The 24,087-nt window shown below is 41.0% G+C and overlaps 1 protein-coding gene and 2 pseudogenes across 2 annotated transcripts; 1 reads left to right on the top strand and 2 right to left on the bottom strand.

Moving 5' to 3' along the window:
• The first annotated feature begins 59 nt into the window (after positions 1-59).
• pcmtl (l-isoaspartyl protein carboxyl methyltransferase, like) lies at positions 60-9,610 on the top strand. Of its 2 annotated transcripts, none has more exons than XM_029674905.2 (9): positions 60-163; positions 402-540; positions 743-847; positions 2,845-2,876; positions 2,954-3,058; positions 3,150-3,270; positions 5,785-5,870; positions 8,485-8,654; positions 9,021-9,610. In XM_029674905.2, the coding sequence occupies exons 2-9, from the start codon at positions 423-425 to the stop codon at positions 9,031-9,033; spliced, it is 750 nt and encodes a 249-aa protein (XP_029530765.1). In that variant the 5' UTR covers positions 60-163; positions 402-422; the 3' UTR covers positions 9,034-9,610. The 2 variants fall into 2 exon arrangements, with proteins under 2 accessions (XP_029530765.1, XP_029530764.1); XM_029674904.2 differs by having other exon boundaries at positions 86-182.
• A 4,982-nt stretch (positions 9,611-14,592) lies between these two features.
• Positions 14,593-17,156, bottom strand: LOC115139090 (protein dispatched homolog 2-like; annotated as a pseudogene).
• Positions 17,157-18,916: 1,760 nt separating this feature from the next.
• LOC135559598 (protein dispatched homolog 2-like) lies at positions 18,917-20,503 on the bottom strand (annotated as a pseudogene).
• Between the last annotated feature and the right edge of the window lie 3,584 nt (positions 20,504-24,087).

The raw sequence follows: 24,087 nt of genomic DNA, 5'->3' as shown, positions 1-24,087 counted from the left end.
GATTTGATTAGATGAGGTCACTGCCTGTCAAGTCATTCTGAGGTTCTATTGGTGCTCATTGGCTTTCAGTTATGTAAACCCAAAGTTATTGGCCAGCTATGGTAGTCCTTTGTGGGGACCAGGAAGTGTCCTGCAACAGTCCAAATGTTGAAGATCGATGGTGGTAAGTAGCTACTATCAAGGTACGTTTTCATCATTTGGAAAATCTTTGCTACTCACGTTAGTGTTACATGTAGTATATTCTGAGGTATGCAAGCATTAAACCAACCGTTTTTGTTCGATGGCAAGCTAACAAACTAGATATTTTCGATTGTTTTTATAAACGTATGTGTGTGTCGGTCTGAGCATACCTTGCAATGGGGTCTTTGTGTGACATTGTGTGGTTTTATTTTCATTGTCAGGGAGCTCCACCAGTGTAGGAGATGCAAGCAGTGTTCAGACTGGTTGTAGTGGCAGTCCCTATGGGTGTGCTGCTTTCAAGAACCATGGCATGGATGTCCACTGGAAAGACACACCCAGAACTTATCGACCGCCTGAGAGGTATGAGAGACTGATGTCAGTCCTGGGCTGTGTTCAGTAGGACACGACATTGTGGAATGTTCAGATGGAAACATGTTATGTTGACCTGTGGTTCTCAACCATTTTTGGTTACTGTATGTATATTTTCTGGTTACTGCATATCCTTCTAAAAAGCCACTGTGTTCAATAATTGTCTTTGAAAATGACCTCCTTTACTCCAAAGAACATGGGGTTATCCGCAGTGATCGGGTGTTTGACGCCATGCTTGCCACCGACCGAGGGATCTACTCCAGAGACTACCCCTATGCTGACTCCCCTCAGTCCATAGGTACAGTGCCTAATGAAATTCTACACATCTAATATGTTTACCAAATTAATTTTAAAAAATGGTGTCTTGATTGCGTTTGTCTTCACACCCAAGAGTTAATACAGTACTTACAGCTGTGAATCATTTTGAATAAGATTCTACCATCTGAGGGCAAGATACTCTATATCCATTGTTTTTGTAAAAATTGCTCAAGCTCAGTAAATTTGGATGAATCTAATCTGATTTTCAAGCAGATTTAAATCAGGACTGAGACTGGACTATTCAGGAACACAAAATTCAAATGCTATTCAAGGGTTAGGTATTAAAAGGACTGAGGCGTGGTTTCCTCTAACTTTAAAAATAATCTGGGCTTTGATCCATTCATATTTCAATCCTACCAATAACATGCTGCCACCACAATACTTCAAAATACAGAGGATCAACAACATTGTGTTCACTCCATATTACTGGCCTGTATGACAAAGTAAAAAGAAAGAAGCCTTTGTTAATAAAACAAAAAAAATACACAACACTGCAATTTATTATTATTATGTTTTGCCAAATTTTAAGTATTGTGGCATTAGCATCATGTTATGGGTATGCTGGAAGGTTTGTCATGTTCAAAATAAATAGGAAAGGAGCAAATCTCAAGTAAAAAAAGTACAAGGAAAACCCGCCTCAGTCTTCTGAAATCCTAACCCTGGGATAGTTTTATTTTTTAGCAGGACAAATACAAAATATGTAATGCCAAAGACACACCAGAATGGCTTTCCAAGAGGTGTTGAGTGTTCCTGAGTGGTCCAGTCTCAGTCTTGACTTAATTTAGCTTGAAAATCAGAGACAAGGTTTATCATATTGCTGCCGATCAATGATTCCTAACCAAATTTACTGAGCTTGAACAATTTTGACAAAAACAATGGATATACACTGTGTACAAAACATTAACAAACACCTTCCTTATACTGAGTTGCTTCAACATTAGAAATTACTTCAGTGTAATTTACATACACCTATACTTTAGGTTATAGAACTTCAGAAATATTTTTGTTGTTCTGCTCATTGATCTGCATTATATACACTGAGTACACCAAACCTTAGGAACACTTTCCTAATATTGAGTTGCACCACCCCTTGCTCATTTTAGTTGTCCCCCCTTTTTTTCTCTCAGAACAGCATCAATTTGTTGAGTTATGAACTCTACAAGGTGTCGAAAGTATTCTACAGGGATGCTGGCCCATGTTGCTTCCTACAGTTGTGTCAAGTTGGCTGGATATGCTTTGGGTGGCGGACCATTCTTGATACACATGGGAAACAGTTGAGCGTGAAAAATACAGCAGCATTGCAGTTCTTGACACAAACCAGTGCGCCAAGCACCTACTATCATACCCTGTTCAAAGGCACTTAAATATTTTGTCTTGCCCATTCACCTTCTGAATGGCACACATGCAAAATAATTGTCTCAAGGCTTAAAAATCCTTTAACCTGTCAACTCCCTTTCATCTACACTGATTGAAGTGGATTTAACAAGTGACATCAATACGGGATCATAGCTTTCACCTGGTCAGTCTGTCATGTACAGAGCAGGTGTTCTTAATGTTTTGTACACTCAGTTTATGTTACCCTAAGTGTTCTGCAAAGTTGGTGGAATCTTATTCAAAATGATTTACAGCTGTAATGGATGCTAAAGGGGCTTCCACCAAGTATTAACTCTGGGGTGTGAAGACATACACAATCAAGACATCTTCGTATAATTATATTTTTCATAATTTCTCTTTCACTTTGAAAATGTGAAGTAGGTTATGTAGATCTATCGGGAAAAAAATGTCATGTATTCCCTTTTTAGAGTTAATTTTAAGGCAGCAAAATGTGAAGACTGTGCAAGGGGTGTGTAGACTTACTTCAGTGTAGACTTACTTCAGTTATGATTAGCATACAAACTTGTACAAAGTAGCATAATTGACAGTTGAATAGATGTTATCACTACATACAGTACATAATGAGCTCCTTTGTTTTCATAGGATTCAAGGCAACAATCAGTGCTCCACACATGGTAAGTTTCTCAGTATAGAACTTGTAGTTTTCTAAGTAGGAAAGATAATGACACGATGCTGTCCGGTGTTTATTCAGCATGCACATGCCCTGGAGATACTAAGTGACAAGCTAATGGACGGTGCATCTGCATTGGATGTGGGATCAGGCAGTGGCTATCTCACAGCGTGCTTTGCAAGGATGGTAAGTTCCAGAATCGATCAGTATGAGTACTTCACAATAATCATATTTGTGATATTTCCTTATAGTCATTTGCGTCTCCTTCCCTCTGTAGGTAGGGCCCTCAGGGAAAGTAGTAGGGATTGAACACATAGATGAGCTGGTCCAAACCTCTGTGAGGAACGTCCAGGCTGACGAACCCGAGCTGCTCTCTTCAGGGCGTATCAGACTTGTCGGTAAGTCCGGTGAATGAAAGGCTATGTATCCAGCTGTAGGTTCAGACAACATACAAACAAATAATGATAGATGGAAATGTTGAGTTGGCAAACTGTATCTAGTCATGATACACTATATGTTTGTTTTGGTGTCTGATAAATCTAAGATTTCTTAAAGTGGTGTCATTCCCGATTGGATTAGTGACCTTTCAATGATTTATTGCACAAAAAAGGCTCAGAAACTGTCACAACACAATAACTTTTAGGTGTCTGAAACATTATAGCAAAGATGCATTTATTGATCACTTGAATAAAGTTAATTGGGACCCGGTACTTAAATGTATAGATATGGATAAAGTATGGGAGTGTTTATAGTGGCTCCATGGAAAGCCATAAGAATTAAACAAAGAACTGAAACTTGGATGAATCAGGAAATCCTTGAGGCCATTAAATCAAGGAATACTGCATTTCTAGAATATAACAGAACCAAAGAGGAAGATGCTTTCACCAGACACAGTACCCTAAGGAACAAAGCTAGTCAGATGATTGAAGATGCCAAAAAAGCATATTTTACAACAGAATTTGTGAGAATAGGCATAATCCTAAATTGTGGCAGTCCTTAAAACATTTGGTATATAGATAACAGAAAACAAATTGCAAAAGCTTGAGTATTGAGGCCAATGGAGAAGTGGCAGCTGACAATCTCAATACCTTTTTCACAACAGTTTCCTCAAATTTGGTTGAGAAGCTACCTGGTAGTACTGGAGTGTATGCTAGGATCAGGTCCTAGGCTATTACTTCATGATGCATGTACAAGCTGATGCCTTTTCCTTTATAGCAGTGTCTCAGGCTGAAGTTGTTAAGAGACGGTCTGAATTAAACTGCTCTAAAGCTACAGGCCTCAACAATATCCCTACCAGGTTTTTAAGAGATGGTGCTGAACTTATTGCCCCCTGTGTCACCCAACATTAAATGGGTGATTCAGAGTTCCCACGAATACGACACTTGCTAGAGGGATCCCTATCCACAAAAAGGACAGCAAAACAGACAAGGGCAACCTGTATCTATTTTGAGTGTGATGTCTAAAGATAGAGGGAAATACTAGTAAGAATAATATTTAATACGAACTACAGTCTGGTTTTAAAAAGTCCCTCTCTGCTGACACACCTATTGTTTTTAACTGACTTTATCAGGAAAGAATTTTACCAGGGAAATTTCTGTGGAATGGTAATGCTGGATCTGCAGAAGGCGTTTAACATGTTTGATCATAGTATCATGCTCTATAAGTTAAAAGCCCTTGGATTTAAGAGAATGGTCATTGACTGGGTTGAATCCTATTTAACGGGTAAAGACCAAGTGATGGATGTCAATGGAAAACATTTTATTGCAAAGGGGATTAGCTGTGGGGTGCCACAGGGGAGGACCTTGGCACACTTCTCTTCCTACTGTACATTAACGATATGAAATCAGCCTGCTCTTGTAACTAGTTGTATGCGGATGACTCTGCTCTACTGGTGTCCCATAAGGACAAAGCCTCAGTAGAAGAGAACCTTAGTGCAGAGTTATCCAATATCACTAAATGGCTATCAGATAACAACCCTTCTCTGCATCTTGGAAAAACATTTTGGTTCCAGAGTAAAGCTTGCAAGGCCCCCTATTTTTAGTGTCAAAGTGGGCAACTCAGGGGTTACACCAAAAACCTCAGTCAGCTACTTTGGGTGTGAATTGGATAGATAAGATACCTGGTGAGACTATGTCCCTGAAGGTTTTAACAAAGATAAACCAAAAAATACAATTCCTAGGTCAGACCTCAAAATATCTTGATAGTGACACCCTAAAGACTGGCAGGTGCACAAGTTCAGTGTCACTTTGATTATGCATGGACATCATGGTTCCACAGCATCCCTAAACATCTAATGATCATCTAAGCGACAGACCAGCCAAAACAAGCTGGTGAGAGTTGTACTTAAACTCCCCCCTCGTACTCATCTGGTGGTTGAGCATTTTAATCAGCTAGGCTGGCTATCTGTAGAGAAAAGGGTCAAATTAAATCAACTTTGTCTGATCCATAGAATTATTACTTACTCAGCCCCTATGTACCTATCAAAATAATTGTACTTATTATTAGAGATGTCCACTAATACAACACCAGAGCCAGAGACTGTTTTTATATACCGGGACTGTTGAGTGGAACAACCTACCACAGCAACTCAAAGCCAAACCAACCATAACTTCATTTAAAAAGAATGTCAAAAGCTGACTCATGATCGAGCAATTAAAAATAAACGTCTGTATGTAATGCCCCAGGCTATGACAATGTCGTCCTGTCTTTTTGTTTTGTTATGAGTTATATGTCTAACCAATGTATGCATAGTAAGAGGACCACAATGAAAATACGTTTTCAAATGTTCTTGTGTTATCCTTGATGATTGTAAATGCATTATCCACGTGTGATTGTATTGTTTTAAATGGTCAAATAAATTCTCTCTCTCCAGACGCCATAACAATGTTTCATAATATTTATGTTTTTCTCAGTCGGAGATGGACGGTTAGGCTACCCTGATGGAGCCCCATATGATGCCATTCATGTAGGGGCAGCCGCGCCTACGCTCCCTAAAGCTGTAAGGACTTGGCCGATCAATAACTTTCAAGCCATTGTTTTTATTTTACTGACGACTTGAATTTATCATCAGTAATAGATGCGGTAAAGAGGTGAATTGAATATGAGCGAAACAATGGAATTGCCATGGAAACGTGTGGGGTCTCTTCATTGCCCCTGGGTATAATTAGCTTACATTTAGGCTATTGTTTATGTGTATTTCACACTATGTTGAGGTAAAAATCTCAGTATGTAGGACCTCCCGAGTGGCGCTGCGGTCTAAGGCACTACATCGCAGTGTTCAATCCCAGGCGGTGTCATTACCTGCCATGACTGGAATTCCTATAAGGCGGCACACATTTGGCCCAGTGTTGTCCGGGTTAGGGGAGGGTTTACTTGGCTCATCGCGTTCTTGTGGCGGGCAGGGCGCCTGAAGGCTGACTCGGTCGTCAGTTGAACAGTGTTTCCTCTGACACATTAGTGCAGCTGTCTTCCGGGTTAAGTGGGCGGGTGTTAAAGAAGCGCGGTTTGGCAGGTCATGTTTCGGAGAGCACATGACTCGATCTTCGCCTCTCCCGAGCCCGTTGGGTAGTTGCAGAGATTAGACAAGATCGACTTTGTCTACTACCACCGATTTCTGTATGCTAGCTATACTAACCAGCTTATACAAACAGGAGTTAGCATTTAGCCATTGTATGCAGAGAAAACAGCCAAATATATCCAAATCGGACATTGCCTTCAGAAAGTATTCACACACCTTGAATTTTTCCACATTTTGTTGTGTTACAAAGTGGGATCAAAATGGATTTAATGGTCATTTTTTGTCACCCATCTACACACAATAATGATGAAGTGAAAATTTGTTTTTAGATATTTTTGCAGATTTATTGAAAATTAAATACAGAAATATCTCATTTACATTATTTTCAAAATTCTTCAAGCTCTGTCAAATTGGTTGTTGATCATTGCTAAACCAACCATTTTCAGGTCTTGTCATAGATTTTAAAGCTGATTTAAGTCAAAACTCAGGAACATTCACTGTCTTCTTGTTAAGCAAATATAGATTTGGCCTTGTGTTTTAGGTTATTATCCTGCTGAAAGGTGAATTAATCTCCCAGTGTCTGGTCAAAAGCAGACAGAACCATGTTTTCCTCTAGGATTTTGCCTGTGCTTAGCTCCATTCCGTTTCTTTTTATCCTGAAAAACTCCCCAGTCCTTAATGATTACAAGCATACCCATAACATGATGCAGCCACCACTATGCTTGAAATTATGAGAGAGGTACTCAGTAATGTTATGGATTGGATTTGCCTCAAACAACACTTTGTATTCAGAACAAAAAGTGAATTGCTTTGCAGTATTATTTTAGTGCCTTGTTGCAAACAGGATGCATGTTTTGGAATATGTTTTATTCTGTACAGGCTTCCTTCTTTTCACTCTGTCAATTTGGTTAGTATTGTGGAGTAACTACAATGTTGTTAATCCAACCTCAGTTTTCTCCTATCACAGCCATTAAACTCTGTAACTGTTTTAAAGTCACCATTGGCATCATGGTGAAATTCCAGAGCGGTTTCCTTCCTCTCCGACAACTTTGGAGTTTGGAAGGACGCCTGTATCTTTTTAGGGGCTGGGTGTATTGATACACCATCCAAAGCCTAATTTATCATTTCACCATGCTCAAAGGTATATTCAGTGTCTTCTTTAAAATAAAAATGTATCTAGAAGGTACCCTTCTTTTCGAGACATTGGAAAACATCCCTGGTCTTTGTCGTTGAATCTGTGTTTTGAAATTCATTGCTCATGTTAAACACTATTATTGCACGCAGAGTAAGCCCATGGAGTTATGTAGGCTTGCCATAACAGAGGTTGAATACTTATTGACTCAAGACAATTAATTCGTGAAAAATGTAACAACAAAAACATTCCACTTTGACATTATGGGTTATTGTGTGTAAGCCAAAGATGAAAAGATCCAAATGTAATACATTTTAAATGCCAGCTGTAACACAACAAAATGTGGAAAAAGTCAAGGGTTGTGAATACTTTACAATACATATATCATGACAGATTTGACGAATATCCACTTTGTAGGTCAGATTTGTTGAATATGCGCCAATCTGGTCAATGGAACGTCTGTGTTCCATTGACTCCTTTACCGCATCTACAGTACCAGTCAAAGTTTGGCATTCTCAAGAGTGTGCAAAGCTGTCATCAAGGCAAAGGGTGGCTACTTTGAAGAATCTCAAAGTATAAAATATGTTTTGATTTGTTTAATAGTTTTTTGGTTACTACACGATTCCATATGTCATTTTATAGTTTTGATGCCTTCACTATTATTCTACAATGTAGACAATGGTAAAAATAAAGAAAAACCCTGTAATGAGTAGGTGTGTCCAAACTTTTGACTGGTACTGTATATCGGAGCATCATTACATCATGAAGGCCATTATGTCAGAGCATTATTACACCGTTAAGGGCATTAGGATGTCAAAGCATTACTATATAAATGGTATTAGTATTTGGGAATTATATCAGCGCATTATAATGTCATTAACACAAATTTTACAACATTGTCTTTTCACAAGGGAGGGAAAGTAAATGTGCATTTTTCTCATCATTTATGCCTTCATTACACAGCTATTGGATCAGTTGAAGCCTGGTGGAAGGCTGGTTTTGCCTGTTGGTCCTGATGGGGGAAGCCAGGTCCTAGAACAGTACGATCGCCAGAGTGACGGCACCTTCATCAGGAAAGCCCTTATGGGGGTGATCTATGTTCCTTTGACTGACAAGCGACGCCAATGGCCTGGGTACGTATACAGACAGACCAGGTGAAAGCTATAATCAGCAACGGTGCTGGTTTTTTCACGCTGGCTACTTTGATGCTACTATTGATGTCACTTGTTGGGCAAGACAACATATTTAAGTGCCTGTGAACTGGTATGGTAGTAGGTGCCAGACATACCGGTTTGAGTCAAGAACAGCAACGGTGCTGGGTTTTTCACGCTCATCAGTTTCCCATGTTTATAAAGAATGGTCCACCACCCAAAGGACGTCCAGCCAACTTGACACAAGTTGAAGTTTGTCACCATCACCTGCCGTCAGGAGGTTAGTTCATCATCTCACATCTAGAATTATTTCTCCTGAGAGATGTTGTTCTGTGTTTCTCTTTCCAGAGGTGAGCTCTGACTGCTGTGTCGTGTGGCTGCCCCTGCAGGAGGTGGCGCTGGTGCTGCAGCTCTTGTGTTCCCTAGATCGCCATCTGTCTGCAGCCTAGCAACACGTCCTATGTGCTTATTGACTAAAACTGGGTTGCAGATGACAGTTGTCCCAGAGGGTTGCCAAGGGCTGTTGGATTAATGGTTGCAATTGGAGTTGCATTCAGAACATCAAATCACAATGTTTATGTTCCTCACAGATGTCTGGCTGAAAGGTTGGCTTATTTATTATAAGGTTTCATAAAATAAACGTATGATGTAATTTTACAAAGATGCAACACTCATACAAATTCAGTGATTGGGCTTCACCAACCAACATGAAGGTTACATGTCTTGATAAAGGGAAGAAATTCATTAAAAATGTTTCTAATGTCTGACGTGAATCCAAGTAAACATAGTGACCTAAATGACCACAATTACTGTCTTAGTAACAGAAAAACAACCCTTTTTACATAGCGATGGGAATACATCCACTTTATTTAGAAAAAATAATTGAAATGATTATGCGCAAATGCCATAACCTCTTAATAAAAACATTGTAATGAAAATGCTTGCTTGTTTGTAAATGTATGAGAAATAATGTTGCTTTTTTTGAGACATTGTGGATTATCCATCTACAGTATTCACACCCCTTGACTTTTTCCACATTTTGTTGTGTTTCAGACAGAATTTAAAGTGGATAATTTTTTATATAGTATATATTTATTTATTTTAACCTTTATTTAGTCAGTTAAGAACAAATTCTTATTTACAATGATAGCCTACCGGGGAACAGTGGGTTTAACTGCCTTGTTCGGGCGCAGAACGACTGATTTTTACCTTGTCAACTTGGGGATTCGATCCTTGTTTTTGAAAGAATAGCAAAAAAAAATGTCCATTTAAAATAATATCAAATTGATCAGAAATACAGTGTAGACATTGTTAATGTTGTAAATGACTATTGTAGCTGGAAACGACAGATTTAAAAAAAAAAAAAAAAAAAAAAAAAAAAAATGGAAAATCTACATAGGAGTACAGAGGCCTATTATCAGGAACCATCACTCATCTGTGTTTCAATGGCACATTGTGTTAGCTAATCCAAGTTGATAATTTGAAAAGGGTAATGTATCATTAGAAAACCCTTTTGCAAATATGTTAGCACAGCTGATAACTTGTGGTAATTAAAGAAGCAATAAAACTGGCCTTCTTTAGACTAGTTGAGTGTCTGGAGCATCAGCATTTGTGGGTTTGATTACAGGTTCAAAATGGCCAGAAGCAAAGACCTTTCATCTGAAACTCGTCAGTCTATTCTTGTTCTGAGAAAGGAAGGTTATTCCATGCGAGAAATTACCAAAAAACTGAAGATCTTGTACAACGCTGTTACTACTCCCTTCACAGAACAGTGCAAACTGGCTCTGCCCAGAATAGAAAGAGGAGTGGAGGCCCCGGTGCACAACTGAGCAAAACAGACGCCTCACAGGTCCTCAACTGGCTGCTTCATTAATTAGTACCTGCAAAACACCAGTCTCAACGTCAACAGTTGAAGAGGCGACTTCGGGATGCTGACCTTCTAGGCAGAGTTGCTTTTTTGAGCTGTTCTTGCCATAATATGTACTTCGTCTTTTAGCAAATAGTCCTATCTACTGTATACCTTGTCACCCCTACCTTGTTACAACACAACTGATTGGCTCAAACGCATTAAGGAGGACTGAAATTCCCAAAATGTACTTTTAACAAGGCCCACCTGTTAATTTAAATGCATTCCAGGTGACTACCTCATGAAGCTGGTTGAGGGAATACCAAGAGTGTGAAAAGCTGTCATCAAGGCAAAGGGTGGCTACTTTGAAGAATTTGAAATCTAAAATTATATTTTGATTTGTCTAACACTTTTTTGGTTATGCGTGATTTCATAGTTTTGATGTCTTCACTATTATTCTACAATGTAGAAAATATAAAAAATAAAGAAAAGCCCTTGAATGAGTAGGTGTGTCCAAACTTTTGACTGGTACTGTATATTTCAACTGATGTTCCAGCTGGTGGTGCAATGTTGTAAACGCAGTCTGCACTACTGTTGTGATTTACATTTTTGAATACCTTGTCAAGTGTAAATAGAGATTGAATTACTCTACGCTGAATCTTAATTTCTTTGCACAGTGATGTGAATTATCTGAAGGAGCCACATGATGGATGGAGCCACAGGCCAGTAAAATCCCCCTTTGTCAAATTCAGGCCTGCCAATAAATGTGCAAGACATTCCTTTTTCATTATCGAAACTGGGATATGCTTTAACACCCCAGCCGTCCTACAATCTAAACTAGAGGCCCTCAATCTCACCCAAATTATCATGGAACCTACCAGGTACAACCGCAAATCCGTAAACACGGGCACCCTCATAGATATCATCCTGACCAACCTGCCCTCTAAATACACATCTGCTGTCTTCAACCAGGATCTCAGCGATCACTGCCTCATTGCCTGTGTCCGTAATGGGTCCGCGGTCAAACGACCACCCCTCATCACTGTCAAACGCTCCCTAAAACACTTCAGCGAGCAGGCCTTTCTAATCGACCTGGCCCGGGTATCCTGGAAGGATATTGACCTCAGTCCATCAGTAGAGAATGCCTGGTTATTCTTTGAAAGTGCTTTCCTCACCATCTTAGATAAGCATGCCCATTCAAAAAATGTTCAACTGGGAATGGATATAGCCCTTGGTTCACTCCAGACCTGACTGCCTTTGACCAGCACAAAAACATCCTGTGGCGTACTGCATTAGCATCGAATAGCCCCCGCGATATGCAACTTTTCAGGGAAGTTAGGAACCAATATACACACAGGCAGTTAGGAAAGCAAAGACTAGCTTTTTCAAACAGAAATTTGCATCCTGTAACACAAACTCAAAAAAGGTAAGGGACACTAAAGTCCATGGAGAATAAGAGCACCTCCTCCCAGCTGCCCACTGCACTGAGGCTAGGAAAAACTCACCACCGATAAATCTACAATAATCGAGAATTTCAAGAAGCATTTGTCAACGGCTGGCCATGCTTTCCACCTGGCTATCCCTACCCCGGTCAACAGCTCAGCACCCCCCATAGCAACTTGCCCAAGCCTCCCCCATTTCACCTTCACCCAAATCCACATAGCTGATGTTCTGAAAGAGCTGCAAAATCTGGACCCCTACAAATCAGATGGGCTAGACGATCTGGACCCTCTCTTTCTAAAATTATCCACCGCAATTGTTGCAACCCCTATTACTAGCCTGTTCAACCTCTCTTTCGTGTCGTCTGAGATCTCCAAAGATTGGAACGCTGCCGCGGTCATCCCCCTCTTCAAACTGTTACAAACCTATATCTATCCTACCCTGCCTTTCTAAGGTATTCGAAAGCCAAGTTAACAAACAGATTACTGACTATTTCGAATACCACCATACGTTCTCCGCTATGGTTTTAGAGCTGGTCATGGGTGCACCTCAGCCACACTCAAGGTCCTAAACGATATCATAACCACCATCGATAAAAGACAATACCGTGCAGCCGTACTAATCGACCTGGCCAAGGCTTTCAATCTGTCAATCACCGCCTTCTTATCAGCAGACTCAACAGCCTTGGATTCTCAAATGACTGCTTTGCCTGGTTCACCAACTACTTCTTAGACAGAGTTCAGTGTGTCAAATCGGAGGGCCTGTTGTCTGGACCTCTGGCAGTCTCTATGGGGTTGCCACAGGGTTCAATTCTCGGGCCGACTCTTTTCTCTGTATACATCAATGATGTCGCTCTTGCTGCTGGTGATTCTCTGATCCATCTCTACGCAGACGACACCATTTTGTATGCTTCTGGCCCTTCTTTGGACACTGTGTTAACTAACCTCCAGACGAGCTTCAATGCCATACAACTCTCCTTCCGTGGTCTCCAACTGCTCTTAAACGCAAGTAAAACTAACTGCATGCTCAGTCTGGTTAGACTGTAAACTCTCCTTCCAGACTCACATTAAGCATCTCCAATCTAAAATTAAATCTAGAATCAGCTTCCTATTTTGCAACAAAGCATCCTTCACTCATGCTGCCAAACATACCCTCGTAAAACTGACTATCCTACCGATCCTTGACTTTGGTGATGTCATTTACAAAATAGCCTCCAACGCTCTACTCAGCAAATTGGATGCAATCTTATCACAGTGCCGTCCATTTCTTCACCAAAGCCCCATATACTACCCACCACTGCGACCTGTATGCTCTCGTTGGCTGGCCCTCGCTTCATATTCGTCGCCAAACCCACTGGCTCCAGGTCATCAATACGTTTTTGCTAGGTAAAGCCCTGCCTTATCTCAGCTCACTGGTCACCATAGCAGCACCCACCCGTAGCACGCGCTCCAGCAGGTATATTTCACTGGTCACCCCCAAAGCCAATTCCTCCTTTGGCCGCCTCTCCTTCAGTTCTCTGCTGCCAATGACTGGAACGAACTGCAAAAATCACTGAAGCTGGAGACTCATATCTCCCTCACTAATTTTAAGCATCAGTTGTCAGAGCAGCTTACAGATCATTGCCCATCTGTAAATAACCCACCCAACTACCTTGTCCCCATATTGTTTTTTTGTTTGTTGCTCCTTTGCACCCCAGTATCTCTACTTGCACATTCATTTTCTGCACATCTATTACTCCAGTGTTTAATTGCTAAATTGTAATTATTTCGCCAGTATGGCCTATTTATTGCCTTTACCTCCCTAATCTTACTTCATTTGCACACACTGTATATAGATTTTATATTGTGTTATTGATTGTACCGTTATTGACTGTAATTCCATGTGTAACTCTGGTGCTGTTTGTGTCGCACTGCTTTGCTTTATCTTAGCCAGATCGCATTTGTAAATGAGAACTTGTTCTCAACTGGCCTACCTGGTTAATTAAAGGTGAAATAAAAAATATATTTTAAAAAAGAAGGCTCAAATATAGCTCTGTACCTGCAGGTCTGCAACAGTGCTGTTCAGTTCCCCTAAATAATTAATACACACAAAATTGTCTTCACAGTTACCAAATTAATGTTACATTTCTTGGCATTGACTTTGAGCAACAGCAATGGGTGGTACGTTCTGACATTAAAATGGTTTTAGTGATTATAGTGATCACTATTTTTAGTGATTTGATGTGAATTACATCACTTTTCCATGTTAAGATAAAGTGAGGTGTGCCTCCTGTTTTAGTGGTCTTTGCCTCTAATCGCATGGCACAAGTTAATAGCATAGGCACAAGCATTGCAAAAGAGCACCTTCTCTCACATCTAAAATGTATTGGGAAATTATTCAATTTGTGGTTCAGTCCAAGACAAAAAGGCCAGTGACTATCCAAGTTCCAGTGTCTGTCTAGCTGTGAATTTTCAACATTTCTAAATCCATTATGAAGAATCTTTGTCACATAACATTCCACATGAAGCAGTATCTGCATTAACTAGACCTGTTTATGATAATACTTTATCAAAGGATAGTTTCTGATTGAGCGAATGAAGCTGACAGACGATGAACTGAACACATTTGCATGCTTAGATTATTTTGAAATCGCATTCAGTTTGTATCTTCCCTTGGCCCAACTCGTTTGATCCATACATCAGGCAAATCTGGTTTACTGTTTGGCAACATGACTGGTCCTTCACTCTGGCTTGTATGACCCCTCCCACATCCGGGAGAGGCTGTCTCATAGGTGGTCTCTCTCAGGGAGAGACATAGGGTGTCTCTCTGTCCATTAATAAGGTGCCCTGGTTGTGATTCAAGTTCTCCCTCTGCTTTAATAGATATCTGTTGGTTTGAGGGCCCTGGTTCAGTATCACTCAGCCAAGTCTCATTGGAATCTTCTAGCGCGTCAGATGAACTCTGAGTTGACTGTCTTTGGCGCTGTTGGTTTGGGTAAAGGTAATTAACCTGGTCTTTATTGAAATTCCTTTGAACTCCCAAAAGCCCCTCTGACTGCAGAGGTCGAGGACCTAGGTTCTGATGCTGAGCAGGATGGCAGACCTTCAGTTCCCTGTTTAGATGAACATGGCAACATTATTTTACCACAGTTTTTTTAGGACTAAAAAAGCAACATAGTGATTGGAAAAAGGTGCCAAATCCACATGCTACACATTTCACCAGAAGTAGGATTATCCCCAGCTTTCTGAACAACGAGGCAGTAGTAGGGAGCATAATGATGCCCGCACAGCAAAAGGCCATGGATCCAACTCTTCCAGCTCTATCAGCGTATGGAGCTGAATTATATGATATGCAGTAGTTGGCTAAAAAGTCAAGACAGCAGCTGATATGCAGAGTGCCTCCACACCACTAAGCTGCCATTCTAGAAGGACAAGGAGACCGATGGTGACAAAAAACACTTTCTCCAACAGCAGCAGTGCCATAAATACTCAGTGGAATATTCCATGTGGTCAGAAGAAGCAAGGCAAACGTTAGGGCTATGGAGAACCCAGTAACCACAAGGGTCTCTGAGTTTAGACATTGTTGCAAGTCTGTGTCAACTGGCTCCCAGTGGAGCCCTAGAAATTTCTCGATTAAACCATGACACAATATCATTATAGATAAGGGTGGTGTTACTAAAGTTGTAACTATAGCGGTGCATAGTTCTAAATACCATTACCAGGGCTTCTATTTGCCCATATGCCCCAAAATGTAGGCCTCCAACCTTGGACACATAACCCTCTGCACGCCGCTCGGCCACCATCATGCTCAGGCTTTGTTCAAAAACACCCGGTAGGTAAGGAAAAGGAATAGCGTTGCAGCAACAAAAAAAAGCATCCTCATTCTCGGAGCAACGTCGAATAGACACCCAGTCTATGAGTTGCTTGACAATACAGACATTGTCTGTTGAGCCTTTGTTTTCTGACGATGAGGTTAAATAAAAGCCTTGGTTTTGAACTCTTCCACACAATTCCACACGGTTTACTCATGTTAAACTCTGGATCCATAACTCTGGATCAAAGGGAGTGCCATTATCGGTTGGGGTGACACCCCAAACAAGAGTTAATGTAAAAAACTGGTCCTCCCCATTCACCAGTCATTCAAACATGAATTGGTGGCAATATTCAGCATCATATCTTTCAAAGGGATGGCTGGAGTGGAATAACTGAGTTGCCCTGTTTTCTAAAGTGGGTAGTCTCATACCAGGGTCTACAGCTGAGATACATGTTCCACCTGCTGCCAACACTGCGAACCAGCAGACCCAAATGTAGCTGAACTTGACCACTCCACAAGGGAGGATTTTTCAGGGAAAGTACATTGGAGGTGTCGGACAGTCCCAGCTTCAACCCTCGTAGCTTCTGACCAAAGGTGAAGATGCATTGCCTTAGTGAACTTGTGTCCCAGAACCCGCCTGGGCTTTCCGTTCCGTAAGGCTTCCAGGTCTGAACAGTAACTGAGGCTGAGGCAGCCGCAGTGTAGCGCTCACACAAAGTGAGAGAGCTGGGCAACCACGCAAGGGCGGAGAGAGTACAGATTAAGTACACAGTTCCCAGGTACACCGCAAAGCATCGCACTACTGTGATGAGAAAAACATGGCACTAGAAGTCAGTCCTGATGCAAGTATCAAATATCCATCCTCTTGGAGAACTTGATTGACTTTCTTCTCTAGAGAAGCAGGTGGATTCTGGGATAGTTGTTGGTTCCAGAAATCAATGAAAGTAAAAGTCTGGTTAGAGCAACTGCCGAACAGGACGAGAGCTGAAGCTAAGTTGAAGAATGTCAGCTGGAAAACCACTTTGTAGAAGAAATAGGAAGTCAAGAGCAAACTCACAATTGCGAGTAAAGACAGTGCTGATAGGAAAAGTGACCGCAAATAAAGGGCCATGGTGAGGAACAGCGAAACTACAGCCAGAACAGGGTAGATGGCATCCCTAGCCAAATAATACTTGAATAGCTTTTGCTTTCCATAACTTTATTTTCTTTCAAATTAAGAATATCACACCATTTTGTTTATTATATCAGTGTCTGCCAAGTTCTGCATCCCAGAATGGTCTTTAATTTGTTTGTTGGCTCCCTGATTTCATGGTCTGGTTCGTAATGGTGGAAAATGGCAAATGGTCTGCTGATTTAAGATGAGTAAAGACCTGGTCACCTACCCTGGCCTGCTCAATCTCACACATGGAGTAGATCGCCTTCAGGCTCTGAAGACTGGCATAGTTTCCCGAGCAGAAGACCAGTGACCTGTGATACCACAGATGGCAGCAAGAACATGCCACCCCTCATCATCATCTGTGCTCAGTCTTCACTTACACAAATGGAGCTAGAGTGACTGCTTATATTCTTACATAACTGAAAGTGAACATTTGAATGATGAATTAGTGGGTCAATACCTACAGTTGAAGTCGGAAGTTTACATACACCTTAGCCAAATACATTTAAACTCAGTTTTTCACAATTCCTGACATTTAATCATAGTAAAAAATTCCCTGTTTTAGGTCAGTTAGGATCATCACTTTATTTTAAGAATTTGAAATGTCATAATAATAGTAGAGAGAATTATTTATTTCAGATTTTATTTTTTTAATCACATTCCCAGTGGGTCAGAAGTTTACATACACTCAATTAGTATTTGGTAGTATTGCCTTTAAATTGTTTAACTTGGGTCAGAAATTTCAGCTGGCCTTCCACAAGCTTCCCACAATAAGTAGGGTGAATTTTGGCCCATTCCTTCTGACAGAGCTAGTGTAACTGAGTCAGGTTTGTAAGGCCTCCTTGCTTGCACACACTTTTTCAGTTCTGCCCACAAATTTTCTATAGGATTTAGGTCAGGGCTTTGTGATGGCCCCTCCAATACCTTGACTTTGTTGTCCTTAAGCCATTTTGCCACAACTTTGGAAGTATGCTTGGGGTCATTGTCCATTTGGAAGACCCATTTGCGACCAAGCTTTAACTTCTTGACTGATGTCCTGAGATGTTGCTTCAATATATCCACATCATTTTCCGTCTTCATAATGCCATCTATTTTGTGAAGTGCACCAGTTCCTGCTGCAGCAAAGCACCCCCACAACATGATGCTGCTACCCCCGTTCTTCACGGTTGGGAGGGTGTTCTTCGGCTTGCAAGCCTCCCCCTTTTTCTTCCAAACATTACGATGGTCATTATGGCCAAACAGTTCTATTTTTGTTTCATTTTTGTCCCAATGTGCAGTTGCAAACCATAGTCTGGCTTTTTTATGGTGGTTTTTGAGCAGTGGCTTCTTCCTTACTGAGCGGCCTTTCAGGTTATGTCGATATAGGACACGTTTTACTGTGGGTATAGATTATTTTGGACCTGTTTCCTCGTACATCTGTTGTTCTGGGACTGATTTGCACTTTCGCACCAAAGTACGTTCATCTCTAGTACACAGAACACATCTCCTTCCTGAGTGGTATGATGGCTGCGTGGTCCCATGGTGTTTATACTTGCGTACTATTGTTTGTACAGATGAACGTGGTACCTTCAGGCGTTTGGAAATTGCTCCCAAGGATGAACCAGACTTGTGGAGGTCTACAATTTTTTTTATTGAGGTCTTGGATGATTTCTTTTGATTTTCCCATGATTTCAAGCAAAGAGGCATTGAGTTTGAAGGTAGGCCTTGAAGTACATCCACAGGTCCACTTCCAATTGACTCAAATTATGTCAATTAGCCTATCAGAAGCTTCTAAAGCCATGAAATAATTTTATGGAATTTTCCAAGCTGTTTAAAGACACAGTCAACTTAGTGTATGTAACTTCTGATCCACTGGAATTGTGATACAGCGAAATAATTGTTGGAAAGATTACTTGTGTCATGAACCAAGTAGATGTCCTAACCGACTTGCCAGAACTTGTGGAGTGGTTGAAAAACTAGTTTTAATGACTCCAACCTATGTGTTTGTAAACTTTCAACTGTGACTGTTCATTAGACCTGCAATTGCACTGATATGCTTTCACTTGTAGCCACAGTGCTGCCGAAGGAGACATTCACCATCAGCGGGTCAGAGAAGTCTGGTAGGGGACCAATTAACAGGCCGGCCATCTTAGGAGGACCACTGCACACCCGACGAGCACCGCCAGAGGATACTCCACTACCACCTGGGAGTAACTGTCAAGGAAATGCCACAGGAAAAGAGGCTCTCTTTGCATAATTAAAGTACTATATATCTCTAGGAAAATCTAAGTAAAACATTGAACATTAAATCTTGAGACATTGGTCACCAGTACTCATATTTTGAGTCACACAATACTATCTCGAGCTTATGACCGTGTTGTATAGCTAAAATAAGAGCTAAAGATTGTTGTCCTAATTACTACCATGCACTGAGTACAATTGGACGCAAGGTAAATTGTTGGTCATTTTTATTCACACAGTGATCTTATTGTCGTGGAAACTGACTTTCTAGGGATCCAGTAGAGTCTGTCACCCCTAAAATAGAAACATAATTCTGTGTCATTGACCTTGTTTTGAGATTATATTTTTCCATGATAATATGCTAATGTATGTACAGTATATATAGACTACAGAGTTGACTGTGACCACTTGATGCTGTTTGGACTTGTGGGGGCCACCGCCGTCATTGGGATGAGCTGCAGGTGCAACTGGTCTTGAAAGTGCCCATCGAGCAGTCGGCGTGAGGAGGACACACAGTAATTGGGTGTGACTCCAGACACGCATTGCCTTTACAGTGACATCGTCGGGTCTGTGGCGAATCGTTGGCATCGCCCTGTAAGACTTGGTGGTAGAGCTGGGAGGAGGAGGGCCTGGAAAGGCTGCAGCTGTCAGACTGGTCCCCTTTGGTTTGGATCAGAGTCGCCCGGGCCTCCAAGAACACAGTGTTGGGAGGACACAGTGACATCACCGGTATCTCACTGTCAGAAGTCAGACCAAGGGATAAGTGATTTCTGTTTAACCCCTACAGTAGCAGTGCTTGCCATTTGTCAAATGTACACTGGAATTTTCAGTAATCAATGTTTGCCTTGAGTAGGCAAACCAAATTAGTTGGGTAAGGAATGACATTTCTAAAGTATTGTTGCGTTGCTTGAAGGCCCAATTAGGCAGAGATGCTCCGCCTGTCCACATTCATAAGAGAGTCCCGTGGATAGGGACTGCAGTAGATGAAATGAACAATAACTGATGTTTATGGAAGAAGTGGGTAAAGATATAATTGTTTTTCTTCCTCGTGTTGTCTTTAGGCCTAACGCAATTACTAATGGTGCATGACGTTGTCATCTCTGGTGGTCAGCAGAGTTTCATCATGTACAATGTTGATGTCCAATTCCTAAATCAATCACTATTTACTGAACTACATTTACATTTTAGCCATTTAGCAGACGCTCCTATCCAGAGCGACTTTCAGGAGCAATTGGGATTAAGTGCCTTGCTCAAGGGCACATCAACATATTTTTCATCTAGTTGACTGAGGAATTTGAACCAGCATCCTTTTGGTTACTGGCCCAATGCTCTGAACTGCTCGGCTACCTGCAGCTCTGTAGACGTCAGGGCATTCATACTTCTTGCCCTTCGCAGAACAGTGCAGAGCTGTTGTGAAGGAAATTGTCAAGAAAGTGAGTTTGTGTCTATACAGGAATGCAAATTAATTACTTAAAAATCATAATGTGATTTTCTGGATTTTTGTTTTAGATTCCGTCTCACAGTTGAAGTGTACCTATGATAAAAATTACAGACCTCTACATGCTTTGTAAGTAGGAAAACCTGCAAAATCGGCAGTGTGTCAAATACTTGTTCTCCCCACTGTAATTGACATGGGAGACGTTCTATCAAAGGTTGATATAACAATGTATTTTGGTCTAAAGTATCATATGCTGATACACTCAGTTTGGCAGTGCTGGGCTATTTGCTAATGTTGATATTACATCATATTTGGGTCTAAAGAGGATGTTGATTTGCTGACACTGCTGCTTTCATGTTTGCCCAATACTGCTACTGTGGCCTGCATAGCTGTGGGAAGTAGGGGTTCTGGAGGTGCTGTAGCATCCCCTGATAAATGTAAATCATCTTGCCATAATTAGGCTATATAAATAATACTTTTTCATACAATTATATTACTCTTGTCTATTTTGAAAATCATTCAAAATATTACACCAGAGAGCATAATTTAGCCACAGAGGATAAATAGCTTCAAAAAATAGAAGTTGATTAAGTTTTATCATAAACCCTTAGTCGGGAAGGCTGCAATTTGGGCAGCACACGTGCCAAATATAGAACAACTTGTTGTATTGTGGCCATAGACATGTAATCCACAGAAGGGTTTTGGAACCTCTAACCCTGGCAATTTGACCATTAAACACATGGGTACACTAGCAATGGCTGCCAGTCCTGATTTGAATTGGAACCGCCATCTATGGATTACATTTCTATGGCAGTCAGTTTGCCTTTCGCATGTACAGTTTGGAAGCAAATGCCTACTGCTGAAAAGAGAAGACAAATCTGTCTGTAGAAGCTAATAATGATGCTTAGCATTTTTAACACTACAGTTGACCAAAAAAGTCCTGCAGGCTCTAGTTTTATCTAATGTTTAGAAAGCTGACATAAAGCCATAAACCTGTAGCCTATGTCTGAATAATTTATTGTGAATAATAAAGTATTGTCACATATCTAGCCTATATAATAGGCAATACTATCCCTTTAGGTCAGATTTGCAGAAGCAATTGTGAAATTACACCTTGTTGGTGTAAATACAATACAGAAGACATAAACTACGCCTAATATTTTTGAATTGTGGTCCCAAATGTTTAGATTTGGGAAATAATCTTAGTTTTGCTTCCAAATGGAATTGCAGTACTCCATTAATTCAAGTATATCTCCAGCTCATATTCCTAGGGGGTAACCTGTAGTTCTACCACCACCGTAGCCATCAGGTGATGACGCTTTTCTGCTGATACACACTCTGCTGTCCTTTGGTGACCTGTAGTCAGAAAAGGCACCTGGGACCAGAGAGGGAGAGCAAGTGTGTTCTTCCTTGGGTTACTCTATCTTCATAAAGACATAATGCAGGCTGCTCTGGTGAATGATCATTGGCATGCCAGCTGGTCTGTGTCTACAGATTAATCATAATGCAGACACCTCATCACTGAACCCATTAGAGTAGGCTGGAGGAAAGATCAATGGTCTTTTTGACACTGAGGCACCCAGTGAGCAAAATTGGTTAAAAATCAATTTTTTGAACATCTTTCACACTGTCTTCCATAGAACCAGTCTGGAAATCAAACTTTATCAACGACTTGTCAAGTGTCCAAAAAGTGTGATTTCAATGGTCCAAGCAAAGCAGTCAGTTTCCTAGAGAAACCATTACTTTTTGATGTATGCCTTAGTGCTGAGATTATTAGATTACTGACTATAACATTTGAAATATGCCTATAGACTAGCGTATTATGTGAAGAACTTGTTGATGTATTTCAAATTTAGATATACATGTTCCAAGCAGCCCCTTTTTTGGGAGAAAACATAGATTTCATATTAGTTCCCCAAAAACTTCAAAGGCTTAACTTTTAATAACATTTTAAATATGGCTTTTAGTTCTTAAGATACATCTATATATGTTTAAGCGGGACACCTGCCGACAACATCCGGTGAAATTGGAGGGTGACCAATTCAAATAAATAATCGTAATATTAAACATTTATGAACATATAAGTATCGTATATCGTTTAATAAAAGCTTAAATTCTTGTTAATCTAATTGCATTGTCGATTTACAATAGGCTTTACAGCGAAAGCATACCATGCAATTTTTTGAGGACGGCACCCCACATTGACATATTTTTCAACCAGCACAGGCTTCATAAAATCACAAATAGCGCCTTAATAACTCACTTACTTTTGAAAATCTTCCTCTGTTTGCAATCGCAAGGGTCCCAGCTACAACATGAATGGTCATTTTGCTAGATAAAATCCTTCTTTATATCCCAAAAAGTCAGTTTAGTTGGCGCCATCAATTTCAGTATTCCACTCGTTCAACATGCAGACAAAGGAGTCCAAAAAGCTACTGCTAAACTTTGTTCAAACAAGTCAAACTAGACTCAAATGTAAATAAACTATAATATTTAATACGGAAAGAAGTATGCTCAATAGAAAAGTAAAATTAGTAAGCGCGCGTCCTCTTCGTCGCGCTCCAACAGACTGACATTGTACCGCGACTCTTTGTATAAAAACTCTAAATTCTTGCTCGTTTTTGAAGGAACAAGCCTGAAACAATGAACAAAGACTGTTGACATCGAGTGAAAGCCATAGGAATTGGGAGCTGGAACCCATAGCTTTTCCATTATAAGAGCCTGGGAGCTAAAAAAAAAAAAATCAGGTTGATTGTCCTATGGATTTTTGCCTGCCATATCAATTGTGTGATAGTCTCAGACATTTACATTTACATTTACATTTACATTTAAGTCATTTAGCAGACGCTCTTATCCAGAGCGACTTACAAATTGGTGCGTTCACCTTAAGACATCCAGTGGAACAGCCACTTTACAATAGTGCATCTAAATCTTTTAAGGGGGGGTGAGAAGGATTACTTTATCCTATCCTAGGTATTCCTGAAAGAGGTGGGGTTTCAGGTGTCTCTGGAAGGTGGTGATTGACTCCGCTGTCCTGGCGTCGTGAGGGAGTTTGTTCCACCATTGGGGGGCCAGAGCAGCGAACAGTTTTGACTGGGCTGCGCAGGAACTGTACTTCCTCAGTGGTAGGGAGGCGAGCAGGCCAGAGGTGGATGAACGCAGTGCCCTTGTTTGGGTGTAGGGCCTGATCAGAGCCTGGAGGTACTGAGGTGCCGTTCCCCTCACAGCTCCGTAGGCAAGCACCATGGTCTTGTAGCGGATGCGAGCTTCAACTGGAAGCCAGTGGAGAGAGCGGAGGAGCGGGGTGACGTGAGAGAACTTGGGAAGGTTGAACACCAGACGGGCTGCGGCGTTCTGGATGAGTTGTAGGGGTTTAATGGCACAGGCAGGGAGCCCAGCCAACAGCGAGTTGCAGTAATCCAGACGGGAGATGACAAGTGCCTGGATTAGGACCTGCGCTGCTTCCTGTGTGAGGCAGGGTCGTACTCTGCGGATGTTGTAGAGCATGAACCTACAAGAACGG

This window comes from Oncorhynchus nerka, linkage group LG12, assembly GCF_034236695.1.
Source record: "Oncorhynchus nerka isolate Pitt River linkage group LG12, Oner_Uvic_2.0, whole genome shotgun sequence".
Taxonomy (NCBI): domain Eukaryota; kingdom Metazoa; phylum Chordata; class Actinopteri; order Salmoniformes; family Salmonidae; genus Oncorhynchus; species Oncorhynchus nerka.
This window is presented reverse-complemented; position numbering and strand designations above follow the sequence as displayed.

Bases quoted from the DNA above. Each gene is read 5' to 3' on its own strand.
- pcmtl (XM_029674905.2), top strand. From the start codon at position 423: ATGCAAGCAGTGTTCAGACTGGTTGTAGTGGCAGTCCCTATGGGTGTG. The intron at 848-2,844 runs GTACAGTGCCTA...TTGTTTTCATAG, and splicing joins TGACTCCCCTCAGTCCATAG to GATTCAAGGCAACAATCAGT. The intron at 3,059-3,149 runs GTAAGTTCCAGA...TTCCCTCTGTAG, and splicing joins CAGCGTGCTTTGCAAGGATG to GTAGGGCCCTCAGGGAAAGT.